The 19,159-nt window shown below is 44.7% G+C and overlaps 2 protein-coding genes across 2 annotated transcripts; one reads left to right on the top strand and one right to left on the bottom strand.

Moving 5' to 3' along the window:
• Positions 1–914: 914 nt before the first annotated feature.
• Positions 915–3,245, bottom strand: LOC117837155 (protein JINGUBANG). The gene has a single exon (XM_034716739.2). The coding sequence runs from the start codon at positions 2,697–2,699 to the stop codon at positions 1,233–1,235; it is 1,467 nt and encodes a 488-aa protein (XP_034572630.1). The 5' UTR covers positions 2,700–3,245; the 3' UTR covers positions 915–1,232.
• A 2,059-nt stretch (positions 3,246–5,304) lies between these two features.
• LOC117835204 (uncharacterized) lies at positions 5,305–8,591 on the top strand. The gene is made up of 4 exons (XM_034714578.2): positions 5,305–5,704; positions 5,786–7,418; positions 7,519–8,474; positions 8,572–8,591. Exons 2-3 carry the CDS (start codon positions 5,847–5,849, stop codon positions 8,446–8,448), a joined length of 2,502 nt encoding a protein of 833 aa, XP_034570469.1. The 5' UTR covers positions 5,305–5,704; positions 5,786–5,846; the 3' UTR covers positions 8,449–8,474; positions 8,572–8,591.
• Positions 8,592–19,159: the final 10,568 nt, after the last annotated feature.

The raw sequence follows: 19,159 nt of genomic DNA on the forward strand, positions 1-19,159 counted from the left end.
CTCCCCCACCGCCAACCTAAACCCGTCCCTACTGCCGGCCTCAACTCCCTCCTCGCGCCGGCCTGAGGAGCCGCGGCCATGGGGCGCCACGGAGGCGGAGGAGCTGCACCGCCGACCATAGGGCCGCGGCCATAGGGCAGGCGGCGACGCGAGGGCACTGGGCGGATGGCGGCAGCGGGGTTGGGCGGGCAGCGAGAAACGGACCGACGACGCCGTCTAATTGGGTCGGGATATCCCTTCATTTTGGGAGGACCGGATGAACCCAAATATTGGAGGAATATTCCCCATCGGGACGAACCCAACCTACCTCTTCTCCAACCAAACTTGAGTCGAAATAGGTAAAATCCATCCCAACCCACTTCGACCCCGTAACCAAACACATACTCACTCATCCTCCGCTCGATCGCCTGCCATTCGCCGATCGATCGATGGAACTGAACGAACATCACCGCCGTGTTCACCGCCTGCGAGGAGGAAGGCACGCGACCGCGCGCCCATGCCAGCAGAACAACTGGGATAATTTCGTTTCCCTAATTCCCTTCCTGTCACAACGAATCCATCCCATCTGGCGGATGGAGACAGAGCGCATCCGGGTCACCGACTCACTGCTTGTGCAGTGCAGTGCTACAGAGGGAATCCTCGGCCGCCACACGCGGTTCCCTGTTCCAGGATCAGCTGCAGCACGTGTATGACCACACGACATGGAGATGAGGCGGAGGCGATGCCTTGAAACGGTATGCAAAGCAGTCCATTTCACAAGAAATTAAGCACTACCGCATCACAATCTCTCCATTAATTTCGCCACAAGATCTAACCACAGCCATTGCCCGTTTTGTGCGCTTGTGCATCCCCTTCACGCCAAATCGACATGCACGACCCGAGAGGCCAGGAAGATCACAGGGAACATGAATATCTATCACGCACAAAATTAAACCAATCTTCCTTTCTTCTCCAATTAATTGGACCTTGACGTGGCAAGAGACACCTCTCCCTGTCAAACCAACCGCCCCTTGCCTCCCATCAACTACCCGTATCGGTATCGGATCTCCCAACACACACTTCACTTCACCTGATTGCACATCAAAATCCCTAGCTCTAATTAACCATACGTACACCGTATCTTATACGTATATGTACACTCTCTCTCTAATATACACTACCGTACTGCGCTACAGTACACGTGTGCGCGGCACATTGTTGCCACGCGCGCGCCAGGCGGTTTAGTTTCGTGCTCACGCAGCGGCGACACGCTTCAGCTCCGGCGCCCACGCCTGCGCCGGCGACGGCAGCGCTGTCCATGCCTCCGACTCCAGTAGCGGCATCAGCGGAACGGTCAGCTCGAGCGGGCGGTCCTCCGACAGGCGCCACACCTTGACCGACCCGTCCAGGCTGCCGCTGTACACCACGAACCGCCGCTCGCCCTCCGCGTAGTCGCCGCAGTCCGCAACGTCCGCAGCCACCGCGACGCACTTCACGGGGCCCGTGTGCCCGGTGAGCACGGCGAGCCGGACGTGCTGGTACTGGTGCTGGCCAGCGACGCCGTCGCCGTCGCGCCGCCACACGCAGAGCGTCCGGTCGGCGGACCCGCTGACGACGACGCGCCCGTACACGGCGAGGCACATCACGCCCATCCGGTGGCCGGTGAGCACACCCGCGAGCCTCGGCTCGCCGCCGTCGCCTGGGCCCCACCGCCAGCACGTGACGAGCCCGTCCGAGGAGCCCACGTACACGGCGCGGGCCTCGGGGCAAGCGGCGACCGCGGTCACCGCGCCGTCGCCCTCCCGGAGCACCCGCTCCAGGACGTGCCTCGTCCGGTCGCCGCTGGCCACCGCCGCCTCCCGACGCCACACCTTGACGGTGCCGTCGGCGGAGCCGGTGAGGACGAGGCCGCCGAACCCGGCCGCGGCGACGGTGTTGACGGCGTCGTCGTGCGCGGGCACGGACTCGAGGCAGCGCGAGTCGGAGACGCGCCACACCTTGAAGGTCCGGTCCCAGGAGCCCGAGTAGAGCAGCCCCGCGGACTCGTCGAGGCTGAGGCACGACACGGCGTCCGAGTGCCGGAGCCACACCGCGCGGCGGCGCCGCCCGCCGCCCTTCGCGACGTAGCTGGACGGGTTGACGGAGCTGACCAGGTAGTCCCCGAGCGCGGGGAGCGAGCCGACACGGCGGTGCGCGGCGGGGTCGCCGCCGGCGCCGGCGCGCCACACCCGGACCTTCCCGTCCTGGTGGCCCGTGAAGATGCGGCCGTCCGCCGCCACGACGATGGCCTTGACGAGGCCGCTCCCCGTGCGGAACCCGGCGAGCTCGCGGCGGTCCCGCCACACCCGCACGTTCTCCGAGTCCGTGCCGGTGTAGAGCACGTCCCCGGCGGCCGCGAGCGAGTAGACCTTGCCGTCCTCCTTGACCAGCGACGCGATGAGGCCGGTGGCGGTGGGGTCTACGGAGTCGCCGCCGAGGCCCGGGAGATGCGTCGTGGCCGCCCAGGGCGACTTGGGCGGGCTGTACCGCGACGGCGAGGACGACGCGGAGGCCGGGAAGGAGGAGGAGGAGGAGCTGTTGTTGTCGTAGCCGTCGTCGTCCGAGACGGAGGAGTCGTTGGAGGAGAAGGACCTGGGCGAGGACATGGCGGAGGACGCCGCCGAAACGGCCGCCGGGTCGGCGCGGAGGAAGTGGATGAGCTTCTTGCGGGTGGCCGCCATGGCGCGACGGGAAGGAAGTTAAGGAAACTCGTTCTCGCTCGATCGGTGTGGTGCGGTTCTCCGATCCGTGGCCGGCTCTTTATCGGCTCACGGCGGCGGCGGCGGCGGATCCGCTTCGTGGGAGGAGGAGCGAATCCGGGACGGCGTGCGCGGGAAGGAACAATCCGAAGCCGAAAGGGAGAGGAGGTGGCAGTCGCGGCAGGGCACCAAGGAGCAACGGCATCAGTAGCTAGTATTAGCTCGAGCTAGCTTGCGAGGTTGGAGAATGGCGCGCGCGAGCAGTGCCCGTATATATACCGCGAGGCGGCGGGTGGAGGAGGGAGAGAGGGAGAAGCGGCGTCGTCGTGGCGGGACAGGTGGCGGGGCCGCGTGCAATTATGGGCTGGGCCTCCTATTTCTTCGTTCGATTATTTCCCCGGAATCTTTAAATGATTGCTGGATTTTATTCAATGGTCTGTTTGTTTCTTCTCCAATTGAAGCGGGAAAGCGGCTGGTGGTGTGTTTGATTACCGAACCGGGGGGCACGTGGCTGGTGGCGGTAGGACTCGCGGCACGGAGCATGGGTGATGCCGTGATGGGTCTGTGCTGTGGGATGGGTTCGTGACGAGTTTGGAAGGTCCGGCACGAGCAAATATCCATGCACGCCCCGACCTTTCCTTTTTGCACCGTGCTACTGTAGCTAGCGATTCGGTACGGCATGTACGTCTTTGGCGGCCGCAGGTGCTTCAGCGTAAGCTCGACACGATGCAGGGTGGACACACCTAACAGGACGTCACTATGTTTCGTGCAAGAGCAGGGCATTGCAGTTCGCAATAGTGATGATGATGTGCCCGTGTTAGAAGTCGTGTGCTCGTAAATGGTGTACGCCAGCAGCCAAAACGACAACGGATCCGAGCCGTTAGATGGGGATGCAAGTGAGGCTTCAGGTCAACTGTCAAGTGTTAATCTGTTAATGTTCTATAACATGTACTGCTCTTTTTCAACGATCAAGAACTTGATTGATCAAGCTTGTTTAACCGTCCTTAAAGCGATCATCATATATACTCTTGTAATAGTGAAAAATGCACACGTTGTGCCTTGTACTGAGAAATTCGTATGTTGTTGAAAGTATGGAGTGATTTTGATTTCGGTGAATATCACAGAGTTCAGTAGTTCCAGCCGTGAACAGAGAAGAATTATTTCAGTAGACATTCCAGTAGAATTATTTGCAGGATTCTGAAGGGAAATTCCACAGCTCGTTAATTTTGAAGACCCCCTCTCTAGTGAACTGAAAAGTGTGCAAATAGAAACAAAAGAAAAACCATTGTGGACCAATACATAATTTTGATGTACGTGAACATCTTTGGTTGACGGCACACCCGTATCCGTATGTGGCTCATATCAGTTTGAGCATGCATTTTGACCCATCAATTCGGGCAAGGCCATTCTCCACTGCGCAGGTACGTGCCCGCCCGGCCTCAGCTTAGGGTGCGCGGCCTCTGAGGAAAGGTGTGCGCGCGCGACGCCGCCTTTCCCTTTTCCGGCACGAGCTGCACAGTTTTGCTACTACAAAATATTTGCACGCGTGATAAGATGGTGCCCAAACGAGCAACGTCAGTTGGAGAGACCGGACGGCACCAGGTATATACGTGTGCTAAGGCGCCCTGGTCCCGGTCCGTTGCCTTGCCGGCCACCGGCGTCGACACGTACGTCGTCCAGGACCTGCTGTGTGTGTGTGTACTACTACGTATATATACACACTACTGTAACCGGGCCGTGTTTTGCTTGTAGGAGTAAGCTAACGAGCTATGCATGCATGGCAAATTAATTAAGTTGCATAGATGTCGTGCGTTTGTGTATAATGTACACATACACGTACGAAGACGTGGCACTAATATAATCGGCATGGCAAGCAGCACAGAAGCTGCATGTCTGAAGCTAGCGAAGACACATTTACGTGTATACAAGTTGTACCTTGTTATAGCGTTGTCTCTGACATGTAAGGTGACCGTTTCCACACCCTCCGACGATCATCCTTGGGTTTGGGAGGTTTGAAGGTGTGTTAAAACCGACCCTTTTTGCGTACAACTTGCAACCAAATTGGCCGTAAATGGTTAGGGAGGATATATCATACGTGCCGGGGCGGCCGGGAGGTACGTGGCGGGATCGTGAGGGCACTCTCGCTTTCCACTTACCCCACGCGGGCCGCCGGATCCCAGTGGCCTGCGCGCAAATGTCGGCCATGCCACCATCTCAGCATCTGCGTAACCTGCCGCCTACGTACGTGCGATATTGCTGCGGCCACTACCTGGCGTCATGCATCTGCATATGCGTGTGGTTCTCACTTCACCCCAGGCCCAGGGAATTGAAGCTGCAGCCGATCGATTACTGCCTTGTCTAGTAACGTTCGAGCTTCCATCAATCACCCGTCCTCGTAGTTGGCTAACCCATTGTTCCAGTACGAGGAACCTCCAAATTAAACCAATTTAATTAAGTCATCACTATTGATGAATTCAATTAAAGGAGAATAATTCCAATCGTCCTTCGGATGTGTCATGAGCAATGCTCAAGATTTAAACACACCTCACAAGCACAACTAGTTGAACATCATTACAACATAAGCATATCCCTACCAGGCCCGAGCGCATGGGCGTGCAGCCGGTACGCCGGTACAGGGCCCCCAATTTCCAGGGGCCCAAAATATTTTCTACGCAGACACGCAGGCCTGCAGCCCATCAGGCACCCGGAAGCAAAACAGGTTAATTTAGCTTGCCTGCAGCCCATCAGGCACCCGGAAGCAAAACAAGTCAATTTAGCTCGGTCAGTCTCCGCAAGGCCCTAACTCCGCCGTCTCGCATGCCTCCGCGTCTTGTCTCCCATCCACGCGATCGCTTTTTGGTTTTCTCATCCGTCCGCCGACCAGCGCAGGCAGCAACCAGTAGACGTCACCGCGTGATTAATTTGCCGTTGCTGCCGGCCGATTAATTTGTGAATTGGGATCGATCGTCGAGTCTCCACGAGTCCAGGTACCTAATCTGGTTCAGTTAATTTTTAATATGTTAATAAATGTTAATTAGTGATGATTAATATTATATTGATCCATCTAGGTGTTCGGTTATCTTTGTTCCGGTTCTGAATTATCTAGTGTTTCAATTTGAGGTTGTAGTCATGTCTTCTGCAAATCGGTCTAGAAAGTATGAATCTGGTTACCAAAAGCGTAAGAAAAAACAAAGAATAGAGGATTTAACTCAATCTCAAAAGGGTGCTATGGATAAATTTGTTAGAAAAGAGTCCACCGATAATCAATCACTTGGTCAAGGACAGGGAGCTGCACTTGATAATAATGATGACAATGATCCTACAGATGGTCAGATAGAGACAGAAAATATTGTTGGGGTTGAGGAAGTTAATGATGACAATATTGTTGCAGATGTTAATGATTCCTTTCAGCCTGATATATTTGATCCTAGATATTGGGATTCCCTTGATCATAAACAAATTGATATTTTAGCAGAAAAGGGCCCTACAAGAGATTTATCAATTACAAAAGGTCCTAAGGATAGATATTCCAGAAGGTTTTCTGCACTATTCTATACAAGAATTTTATCAAATGGGGAGCATTGTGATAGAGATTGGCTTGTCTATTCTAAGGAACTCGACAAGGTCTTTTGCTTTGGTTGTAAATTATTTACAAAAGGCCATCGAAAAGGTCAGTTGGCAAATGAGGGGTTTAATGACTGGATACATCTTGGTATTAGACTTAAAGAGCATGAGACAAGTCCAAATCATGTTTTGAGTATGACAACTTGGTATGAGTTGCGTAGTAGATTGCAAAAGGATCAAACTATTGATAAAGATGCTCAACGACAACTCGAGAAAGAAAAGGACCATTGGAGAAAAGTTTTGTTCAGAATTGTTTGCATTGTTAAATTTCTTGCCAAGCATAATCTAGCTTTTCGTGGGACTAATAGCAAAATGTATGAAGATAGCAATGGGAATTTCTTGGGATTGGTAGAGATGTTGGCTGAATTTGACCCAATTATTCAAGAACATGTTCGTCGTATTACAAGTGAGGAAACTCAAGCTCATTATCTTGATTTTAAGATTCAGAATGAGTTGATACATTTGCTTGCTTCTGCTATTAAGTCTGAAATTATTAAGAAAATAAAGAGTGCAAAGTACTTCTCTGTCATACTTGATTGTACTCCTGATGCAAGCCACCAAGAACAAATGTCTTTAATTATAAGATATGTTGACTCATCTTCAAGTGATGTTCGCGTAGAAGAATCCTTTATAGGATTTTTGGATGTCAATGATACAACTGGGCAAGGAATTTTTGACGTGCTAGAGAATGAACTAAAGCTCCTTGGTCTTGATATAGATGATGTGAGAGGACAAGGTTATGATAATGGGTCAAATATGAAAGGGAAACATAAAGGGGTAAAAAAGAAACTTTTGGATGTAAATCCTCGTGCTTTCTATTCTGCTTGTGGTTGCCATAGCCTTAATTTAACACTTTGTGATATGGCTAAGACTTGTGGTAAAGCTAAGGATTTCTTTGGAATCATCCAGCGCATCTATACAACTTTTGCTAATTCTACCAAGAAATGGCAGATTCTGAAAGATAACATATCAGGATTGACTCTTAAGTCAGTATCAGCTACACGTTGGGAGAGTCGTGTTGAAAGTGTTAAAGCTATAAGATTTCAGTGCACAGACATTCGAGAGGCTCTACTTCAGGTACCCAATATTATTGTACACTTGTACTGATATTTGATAATGATGTACTTATTTTGGCAATCTCCAACTATAACACATATTTTCTTCCTTTCAATTTCAGGTATCTGATGTTGATAATGATCCAAAAACAAGCAGTGAGGCTAAGGGCTTGGCAAACAATGAACTTGGAGAATATGAATTTATATTGTCAATCGTCATTTGGTATGAGGTATTATATGCCGTTAATTTAGTAAGCAAACACTTGCAAGCAAAAGATATGCTTATTGATGTTGCCATTGAGAAAGTGGAAGGGTTGATTTCTTTCTTCAAGGGTTATAGGGAAACTGGTTTCTCAGAAGCATTAGAGATTGCCAAAGGGATTGCACTTGAGATGGATATTGGTACAACGTTTCGTAAAAGAAGAGAAATTAAAAGAAAGAAACAATTTGATGAGAACCTAGATGACACAAATGCTACTACACAATCTGCCGAGGAGCTATTTAGAATAAGCTATTTTTTACCTATTGTTGATCAAGCAATTTCCTCACTCACAACAAGATTTGAACAGTACCAGAGTTACCAACAAAATTTTGGTTTCCTATTTACCTCTGAAACATTACAATCATTGGATGACACGAGTTTGAAATCTTCTTGTGATAATCTTGGGGCTGTCCTTACAAAAGACGGAAAATCTGATGTTGATGCCAATGATTTGTATGTGGAGTTAAAGTTTCTTCAACATTTCATTCCTAAAGAAAATATGGGTCCTATTGAAATTCTAAAGTTCCTAAAGCGGCATGACTGTTTTCCCAATGCAAGTATTGCATATAGAATTCTGTTGACCATTCCTGTGACCGTTGCATCAGCAGAGCGAAGCTTTTCAAAATTGAAACTATTGAAGTCATATTTACGTTCGACAATGACACAACAAAGACTTAATGATTTGGCTACAATAGCACTTGAAAGTGGATTACTGGAGAAGATTGATTATGAGCATATTATTGAAGATTTCATTTCAAGGAATACTAAAAGAATGAAGTACTTCAATTAAAGATTATGAAAGCAAAAGTTGAATAGGTACGATTTTTGATATATCTTATTGTGATATATATCATATATCTTATTTAAAGTTCTATTTTTTTTAAGGTAGATCTCATTTTAAAGTTTGGTACAGGGCCTCGATTTTTGCCGGCTCGGCCCTGATCCCTACATGCATCAAGTAGGAGCTAAGCAAACATATACATAATATTAACTCATGCGTATCCAAGACACATATACATTATATTGATTCAAAATAGGGTTAAGAGATGCTTAGGTGCCTGCCATGGAGTTCAAAGGAAGCGTTGTTGGCAATGGGCTCCAGCTCGGGCTCACCCACCTTTTGCTCTGATGTTTCGATTTCTACACGAATGCAATGATGCATAATTAATAAAATGCATGAAGATGGTGCAAATGATGTATGAGATGCATGGAAAAGAAGGTAACTATTTTTATCATACTAGCACATCAATTCAAAGCATCTGATACATGATAGAACACTTAAATCCTACACAAAACAAGGTTATATTCACGTTTTCCCTCAATGACAGAACTGTAAATAACTCTTCCCTCAATGACAGAACTGTAAATAACTTGTCAAGTTCCCAAAAATGGCATAATTGGTGATTCCGGCGACCGGTTGCAGTAGGGTTTGATCCTAGAGCTTCCTTAGGTGATGGGGATTCATTTTTTGGTCATAGCAATGACATGCACTGAGGTTTGGATGACATGCAATATCAATGGAGATAAGCTTCTATGGAGGTTAATGGAGGAGCTTCCAATGAAGGAGAGAGGAGGGGGAAAATATAGGGGAACCTCACCAAGGGGAAGGACGATTCAGAGAACTGCAGGTTGGAGGAGTAGAGCGACGGTGAAGAAGATTGGCGACGAGCTTGCTTCATCGGAGTTGGGGAAGAAGCACGCGAAAAAACAGTGTGCTTAGTCCTTGTCTCGGGGAAGATGGAGGGCAATGTGGGAAGGAGGAGGAGCTCGCCCTTGGCCTAGCCGAGGCCTGGCTGGGCGGTGCTGCCCCTGGTCGACGGCGCAGGCGAGTAGAGGGGCGGAGTGGCACTGGCTCGGGAGGAAAAGAACGAGAGAAGAGAGAGAATGGCAGGGAGGGGGCCTCAGAGGTTTTGTGGGAGGGGGCGGACGGCCTGGTGATGGCGTCCGGGCATGCAGCCGACGGGAAACAAGCACGTGGGCTAGAAAATGGACAGCACATCACAGAGTAAACGGCATCAGCGGACGGAACAAGGGGGATCGGTACCTGCGGAGATTTCCCAACAATTTTACGGAGTTTTTCAAAACTACGAAGTTTTCCGGAAAAAGTTATGGAGTTTCCGTAACTCTCCCAGAAATTCAGAAAATTTCGAAGAATCTGCAAAAATCTCCGGATACTCCGCAAAAGCCTGTGGAAATTTGGCAAGACTTTGCAGAAACTCTGCACAAAACATCAACAACAGCTATTTCTAAGAGTTTTGGATGGATTTATGAAGATCAAAGGAAGAAAAGGTTCTGGGACCGAAATGAAACATACATAACTGATTAAACATGGGGAGAGATCTCCAAAAATCATGAAATAAATCAAGAAGATAGTATAATTCAAGGGCGATCCATTTTGCTCATAGCTGGCATCATAGCTATTGCAGGTTTGAAATGAAATTCTTTCCGGAATGCTATTTTAGAGTTTTCAGGCAAGCTGTTTGATCTTAAGATGGTCTCTAAAAATCTAAAAATCTGGGAGAAGTAACCTAAATTCATGTTTGGAGAAGTACCAATTTATCAAGCTATCTCCCAGCATAGGTTATATGGTCAAAATCTATGTTGCTTCACAAGATACATGCAAAAAGTTATGTTTTTAAGTTAGTTTCAAGTCCAATGGTAAACCGATTATACTCAAAAGATGCAATGATGCTAAAGAGATGATGCTCATGTATGCTCCATGAGATGATTAACTCTTTTATTTTGGGTTGTTACATCCAGCTTCTCCGATCCATCAATAATCACCCGTCTCCCGTGACCAAATATAATGCCCGCTTTCCCCCGGAACGAACGAGGCCACCTGGCCCGCTGGCCGGCCCATCACGTATACACTCCGTCGGTGCTCCACAATCCACATAAGTCGCCATCGCCGCCGGTTTATCAGGTTCCTTCGATGCCTTTCCCCCCTCTCCTGTTCTGTGCTCGAGGCTAGCTGCTCTTCTTCGTTCGAGCTTGCTGAAGTCTGTCCATGTCAACGACTCACGCACGATGGCACGAATCTAGTATATACGTGTATATACATGAAATTAATTGCATCACAATCACTTGATAAGTAAACATAGGGAGTTCTTTAATTTTGTAGGAATAATTAAGAACGATCGGCACAAACTCAACGGTTTGCATTTTATTTAATTAGCTACGACATATATAGAGATGGCTAAAACAGCTCTAGTTGAGTTGAACTAAAATTCTACAACCAGCTTATTTAGAGTTCAGTTTTCGGCTATATCCAACCACGCAGCTTATAAAAGGCTACAAGGTTGCTCCCTAGCTACCGCACCATATAATAGTATGGGAGGATCGATCCAAATTAAACATGGCCTTTGATAATGTTGATTGGTTGTCATGCCTATATATATATAGGTAAAACTAATTTATTTATCGAATTGCGAGAGAAAAGAAACTGATAATTTTTTGGAATTCATGCATGGGTAATCTGAGGTACTCCCTCCGTCCAAAAAAACTATTCATTTAGTCTCCAAAACTTGTCCCACAAAGAGTGTTTATATAACTTTCAGACACTCCAACAAAAGCCTTCGTAATACCTTCTGGTCCAGTTAACGAATCAATCATTTACTCCCACCATCGATGCCCGAGCCAAACTCGCTAAATAAGGAAGGCTAATAGGTCCAAAAATTACTGCAAGCGTGCATGCAGAATTAATTCTACTCGGTAATCCATCCGACCAAGAAGAGTTATTAGGGGTACTTTGGACTTTTAGCATTGCAACTATCTTGTCTAAAATTTTCAAAACGAACAGTCTTTGAGGGACGGAGGGTAGGTGTAAAGTGCCAATCTACAGTTTAATTATCCAAATTTATGTAATCTGAGTCCTAAGGACATCTTCATTCCCAACAATAACAATAACATATTTAAGTCGCTCGGTATATATATCGTCAGATCTTGGAGGACAGCTGCTGCATGGATGGAGTAGCTAATAATTAGGATTTGTGGTACCTTTTTCAAACCTGGATTGCTATTAGCATTTATCAATTAACGGGAGACAAGAACATGATTGATCTGTGCATATATAGTAAATTAATCCAAGCAAATCGAGATCGGCTTACGTCGTATGACTTTGGAGCAATCTTAAGTTTACTTTTGCACCAGTTACAGTCGTTTGCATGGAAGAAGAGAGGAGCAGCTGAAAAAGCATGTTGAAGATTTTCAATACGTAGTGCTGCCACCCCGTGGGATGGCACAGTAGTAAATTAAAGATAAGGCACAGATTAAAAATTGGATAGAGATAAGAGACGGCCCAGAAAGTTTGGGACATCACGACTCGTGTTGTTTAGGTACTGCTTGATGATGGTTTGCAATTTCAACGAATGTCATTTTCCACAACTGAGGTGGCTTAAAGTAGAAGACACTCGTTTGTGGACTCGTTTGGTTGCCAGCCATACTATCTTAGCCAAATTTGTGGCAAGACCAACAACAGATTGCTCACCACACTTGTGGCAATTTAAGCCGTATTTATCTAGCTAGCTCAATTACAACAAGGGGACACATGTATGGCCAAGCATGCTAATATCATATGACATGGTCACACCGATCACAAGAGCTCGCTGGCATAGGTGAAGCGTAAAGGTCAAAACTCCATCAATCAACCGAGAACAGTGATCTAGTACTTAACACGAGATGTATGCTCATTTTGCCATGCCCATTAATTCCTAGTGCACACTAAATGTGAATGTGAAAAAACATGTTAAACAAAGCGGGCCTACCAGTGAAACAAATTTTTTAATTAAAAGATAAAAGGATCGAAGTCGTGCACATAACAGTTCATATACAATCCGAGGTAGGTATAAAGTGCAAGTCACGATTGTATCAAGTTCATGTCCTCTAATTTGTAGTGGATCATCATCCTTATCTAATCATTGCACGATAATATATTCAAATCACTCAAGATATCATCTGAAGATCCTGAAAGGCCAGGTGGCATGGTTAATTAGCTAATTACTCTCCATTGATCTCATGATGTATAAATCCTGAATGACATGTTACATAATTCTATTTAATTTGAATTTGGAGTAGCTTTTGCAACGTGGATTCCTAATCTAGTTCGATCACAATTAATGGAATTCAAGAACGTGGTCGACCGATAGTATATAGTAAAGAGACAATTTAGCAGCAATCTAGCTTGCATCCATTTTTTCTAGTTATTCTTAGTTTAATTCTTTACATAACCACTAAAGCTAAGGTGGTAAATAAAAATTGGATTAGAGATAACAAAGAATTAATAAAAGATTAGGTCTAACAGACCTATAAATTCTAACCATGTGGTGGCGATATTACAAGTGCATGTCATGTGCTCAAATATGGTATGGCATGAAAAAAACAACATGAGAATTGTTACTTGTGTTGTTTCCCAGTGAAGTTAGTGGTAATTGCTATCAAAATGTAAGGAACCAACATCAGAATTTTTATTTGATAAACAAAGAAAAAGTTGACATTAAAAAAGCATACAGAACAAGCTTCAATTGAAACCTTAATCATGATATCGCATATATAAGGTTATGAATAATTAGACATATGTTGGTAAAACCCCTCAAATTTCATATATGTATGAAAACTTAGGAAGAAGTTCAATTCCGGATCTTCTTAGACCTTCATGCTCGGTTAATAACCATAGTAATTGCTATGCTCGGTTGACAAGATAATAGTATATTCAGTCCCTCAAGATATGATGAAAAAGATCTTAGAGGACATCTATTAGATGTCGCTAAATATTTTCATGAGTTTCCAATACTGGAAAACTGAGCATTGGTCCTAACCCATAGTACCGGTTGGTCTTTGACTTGGTACTAATATGAGCATTAGTACCGGGTCTAACGGCTAGTTCCCCAGGAGTCCCCCTGACCCCCTTCAGTACCGGTTGGGGGCTCCAACCGGTACTAAAGGTCACCCATTAGTACCGGGTGGAACCTCCACCCGGTACTAACCCGGTACTAATGGGTGACCTTTAGTATCAGTTGGAGCTCCCAACCGGTACTAACTTCCCTCCTATAAATCAGGCATCTTCCTCCTCCTGCCCGAGCCATTTCCTCCTCTCCCCCGACGACAATGCCGCCCCCTCCCCCGCGCCTGTATCGCACAGCTGACCACGGGCTTCGCATCTTCTCTGCTGATGTAAGCTCGCGGCTGGCTAACGTCATCTTCTCTGCAATATATGAAGGTAGCTAGAAATTGTCGGAAAATTCTGGAACTAGCTAGAAATTATAGAAAATTTCTTGAATTAGCTAGAAAATATAGGAAAATTCTTGGAAAAGCCTATTAATTGTAAATTGTACAACATTGATTATGCCATGTTTATTGTATCCTGATAATTGTTAGAAATGTCTTAAAAAATGAAAATTACTTTGATACTTCTAGAAAATTTCAAGAAATTTGATGATAGTGAACGACTACGTTTCGTTGTAAATATTTTTGTTGTCATTATATTAGAAATTCATCAAATAGTTCAATAAATTATAGAAATGTGCGCAAAATATTAGAAATGTAACAAATTGTATAAGTGTTTCATTCTTTTTTAGTCATTTATTGTTACAAAATGAATAACTATTAGTCATTCATTTTTTAGTCATTTTTTGTAATAATTGTGCATAAAATTTTAGAAAATATTTGATGATGGTTGTAAATGACGCGCAATTCACTGTAAATAAATTTTTAGTCATTTATTGTAACAAATTGTACCAAGTGTTTGATTATTTTTTTAGTCATTCTTTTTATTGTTGATGCCTATTTCTTAGAATAATACTTTTATATTATATTAGTTACAATGGCATGATCAGAGGACGAGCAGGCTCGGTTGGACGCGGAATACCTAATGGACTTGATTGCTCAAGGTCACATGAACGATCAACCAAATGAAGAGATCGATCACAGCTAGACTGGCATCTACCCCAACATGTCTGGTGATGGCAATGAGAAGGAACCAATTGCTGAGGGAGGCAATGATGGGCAACAAGGCGAGGTATAGGAATTAGTATATGTAAACATGAATTGAATTCTATACTTGTCAAGATTACTGGGGATTAATAGTTCTTTCATTTTCGACCATCTGGATCGAGCAGGCCTAAACAGAAAAGAGGCCCGAAGAAGAAGCTAGAGGGACGTATCATCATCATGGAAATTAATGAAGAGGATGAACCAACTGCTCTAGACAATGCTAAGACCAAATTGGTAAATCAAATTGGATTTCTTGTTAGGGATAATATCCCAATAAGCTTTCAGAATTGGAAAATCCCTGAAATCGATGAGAGTGTGTTCCCTATACCTGAGGTCCCCATAAGCGTGGTCTCTGATGGAGAGAAGGAAATGTTATGGGAGCAGATAAAAGAAAACTTCAGGTTTGATGGTGTAGATGTATAAAAAGTGAAAGATTGGGTCTTTCGGAAGGGTGTAATTGCTTTCAGACGTACGAGAATAACCTAAACAAAGACTACATAAAGAAGGGCCTTACACCAGATTTCACGAAGCATCCAAAGTTAAGAGATCACTAGGATGCACAAATCATTTGTGCAGTTCAAGCAGTCGCAAAAGAGCGCTAAGGCAACTAAAACCAATACTGACAATTATCATCAGAAGAAATACTTTCATCAAATTAGGCCTGGAGGTTACAAGAAGGGGGATCATCAAATGGCAGAGGATGGAAGATGACATAATTGCTAAGGAAATAGTACCGGTGACTCTCGAATGGCCGGAGCAAGCAAAGCAATGGTATTATACTCATGGCGGCACGCTCAATCCCAAAGATGGATCATTTGTGTTCGGCCAAGAATTAAGAGAAGCGGCTACGAGGCTTGTTGAGTTAACAAAGGCTACGGACGAAGGATCTTCATGCTTGATCAATAGAAGGACGAGCTGACTATGGCACTAGATAATCCAGAACACCCTGCATGTTGCCGAGGAAAAGGAGTAATTCCATGAAAGTTTGCCTTTCGTGAGCACATTGATTCCTACAGAAGTCGCAAAAGAAGTAAGGCCGAACACGCATGATAGCTGCGAGAGTTGCAAGAACACGTAGCTTTGAAAGAGGCAATAATAGAGCATGCAATCGACCGGTATGTGGCTCTAGCTCTTAGCAAACAAGCCAGTGAACAAGTAGCTGCATCATCAGAGGATAATGTCGATGTAAGCCCCTCTCAGTGTCGAAGCAACATTGCTTCCACGGAAGCTCCAGCTGGAGGATCTTCTGACATATTTGAGGACAACCAATGCCACCTAATGGATGACATCACTGGGAGAGCCCCTTGTGAGCTTGTTACTCCCGTGAAAAACAACCTCATCGTGGTGGCTTATGGTGTGGCTGAACAATTGATACGAGGCCAAACAATTCATGGCATGAAGATTCCAGCTCACGGTTACACCAAAGTTGGGGTGGACGGAGTGGTCGACGGTTGGGATGACCTAAAACTGGAGATCCCTAGAGGTGACAGGGAAAAGAATCTAGGAGAAGCCATTCATAGTTGGATTCTATGGCCCAAGCGCTACATAAGGATTACGTAGCCGAATCCCCCAACCTTGGGATCATCTCCTCAAGGCTCAAGGGCAAGATCACCTACGCCATCTACCAGGGCACCCTCTCCACTACCAGACAGGGCTACTAGCTTGAGTCCACTAGCTAACAGGGATCCTAGCATGAGTCCACCTCCTCCTATTACGAGCAAGGCTACCCGGCGAAAGACGCCTTCAGTTCTGCCTACTGCGGCTACAAAGAAGAAGCAGAAGAAGCCGAAAGAGAAGCAACCAGAGCCCAAGAAATCTTACGAGAGACTGATGTGGAAATCGCCATAGTAGTGGATGCTGAGGTTAAATCTCACTTCATACCAAAGCCTCCCGTGAAGAAAGATCCATCACTTGATAAGGTTAAATTTCGAGCTTTCATTAGAAGCATGGAGAAAAAGTCAGAGAAATCACTGCTATCTGACTACGACCGCTCAATAACAAAGGCTTTTCAGAAGAAGAAAAAAAGTGGGTTAAGTAATTCACAGCTTGGAACCCAATCCAACCAATCGATTACCCCGCTCCAGGTGCTTTCGGAGTTTGATAAGAACCTATTTCTATTTGCCAAAGATACAAATCTCACCCCAGCTCAACTTCAAAGGGAGGATCATGTCCCAAAGCACCCTGAGGCTGCTAAATGGAAATTTGAGTTAGGAAAACTGCTTGTGTGGCCGCAGTTGGTGGACCGTCTTCCAATGAAGATGTACAAATTGCACCAATGGTACATGAAGGCTTCAGCCAATGGTTTACTCATGCTCGAAATTTGGATTGAAGATCAACATTATTTCCGTGGAGAAGACATTATAAATGTGCCGCTGGAGGAACTCTATTTCCTTTACAATCAAGACGTACTTGACAAGTCACTCATCAGTTCATAGGTTCTGTAAGTCTTTAATTTTCTCTAACTTCAAAATCCCCGCTCTAGTCATTGTACAATGTCTTAACTCCTATTCGATTTTGTATCATGAAGGATGGAGATACAAACTTGCCGGAGGAAAGGATACTATGACATCGACTTCATGAACCCGGATATTATAAACGAGTCAACTGTAAGACATAGACCAAATATGACCTTAAAGAACATATATAAGTTCCTAGACAACCAACATTACAAGAAGTACATACTTCTACCGTACAACTTCGATTGAGCGTGTTTCCATCTTTTTTCTTTTTCGAACTAGCAGTTAAACATAAGACTAACTAACTTTACTATGCATATATGTACAGCTTCCACTGGATACTCCTTGTAATCGTGGTTGATTGAAGCGCGGTCTATATCATGGACTCTTTGAGGAAATGAAGATATCAATACAAAAATCTCATAGACATTTTTAACAAAGCATGAGCTCGCTTCCGTCGACATCATGCAAGTGAATTCAAGGAGGAACTTAATTTCAAATCTGAATTCTCGGTATGTGTTGAATTTCCACATCTTATGACACTTCCTTGAACACAACAAATATTTCATAACTTCTTTTGCCATATATATAGTATTTGAGATAGAATTCGGGGAATAATTTATGCAGATACTATGTATGTGAGTTCATCCATAGCTTTGTAGGTCCCAAGCGTATAATCGACCACGAATTCAGAGTACGTATACAAATTTCTTAACAATAAATTAGTTCTAATTGTGCAGACCCATTGATTTACTATATAATAACCTTTGCTAATGACACAGATGAGAGACATGAAGGAAGCACTCCTCGAGACGGAAAAAATCAAGGCAATTCAAGAACAACTCAGTGGATTTCTTCTGGACGAGGTAGTAAATCCAGCGGGAGAGTTCCATAATGATGGATCAAATCTACATCACTGTCAGGACTCGGGTTCAGAATAGTTGATCCAAATATTGAACTTCAAGTGTTGATGCAATGTAATATTATTCATAAATGTGTATGCATAAATACAACTTTATATATATTAGCATATTAGAACTAGTAACGTAAAGGAAATAAATACGAAATACTAATATAGAATAAAGAAACAGAAAAGAAAATGAGAAAAAAAAATAGAAAAGAAAAAAGAAAAAAATAGAAAAGAAAAAAGACCTTTAGTACCAGTTGATATAAACAACCGGTACTAAAGGTCCCTTTTAGTACCGGTTATTTAGTACCGATTATTTGATCCGGTACTAAAAGTTTCCATTTAGTAAGGAAGTAGCAATACCGGTGCACAACCGGTACTAAAGGGGGTTAGGACCTGGTACTGAAGGCGCTTTCCCCGCAATGTTCTATACTATTTAGATCTCATAGTGCACACAATCCCTTATTTAATCATGAATTGGTACTACAAACTTTGGCAACGTGGAACACTAATTAGCATTTGTCACTTAATAGGAGCCAAGGTTGATTGATCGTTTGACTTCAACCAATTCTAGTTTAATATGAAGTGCAATTCGTGTCATTTGCTTGGGAGAGAAACAGCTGTAAAGCATTTTAGAAATCATATAAAGTACTCCTGCCACCATGTAGGCTGACATAGAGATAAGAGAGGGACTAATTAAGAAAGTTCATATATGCACGGCTAATATGTAAGTGTCTACCGGCTTATTATGAGTTCATGCCTAAGTGTGTGTAGATTTGGTGGCGTCACAAAGGAAGCGGGAAGGCGATCTTGTATCGCCGGAATAGGAGACTATGGTTGTACATGTGTGCTTGTCCTAGTGCAGTGAACGATGTACAAATAAAGTATATATACACCGGTTTATATCAACAACAATAAAAAGTTGATCAACACATGTGGTTTTTTATATGTAGATGTCACCAAAGCACCACACTGCACCTATCTATAAAGTAACTTAAAGAATTCATTTTATTTAACAAGGTTTACAATATTTTACTTCTTGTAACTATTTTTTCGGAGTATATATACACTAGACTAGGAGGCCTGACTACAAATGTGTGCTTGCAAATGAGCATGAAGTGCCATGTAATCAAATGTGTCTTTGAAAAAAA

Source organism: Setaria viridis, chromosome 9 (genome assembly GCF_005286985.2).
Source record: "Setaria viridis chromosome 9, Setaria_viridis_v4.0, whole genome shotgun sequence".
Classification (NCBI taxonomy): domain Eukaryota; kingdom Viridiplantae; phylum Streptophyta; class Magnoliopsida; order Poales; family Poaceae; genus Setaria; species Setaria viridis.

Excerpts from the sequence above, each read along its gene's own strand:
- LOC117837155 (XM_034716739.2), bottom strand. The coding sequence starts at position 2,699 with ATGGCGGCCACCCGCAAGAAGCTCATCCACTTCCTCCGCGCCGACCCG.
- LOC117835204 (XM_034714578.2), top strand. The coding sequence starts at position 5,847 with ATGTCTTCTGCAAATCGGTCTAGAAAGTATGAATCTGGTTACCAAAAG. Across the intron at positions 7,419-7,518 it reads TTCGAGAGGCTCTACTTCAG|GTATCTGATGTTGATAATGA; the intron begins GTACCCAATATT and ends TTTCAATTTCAG.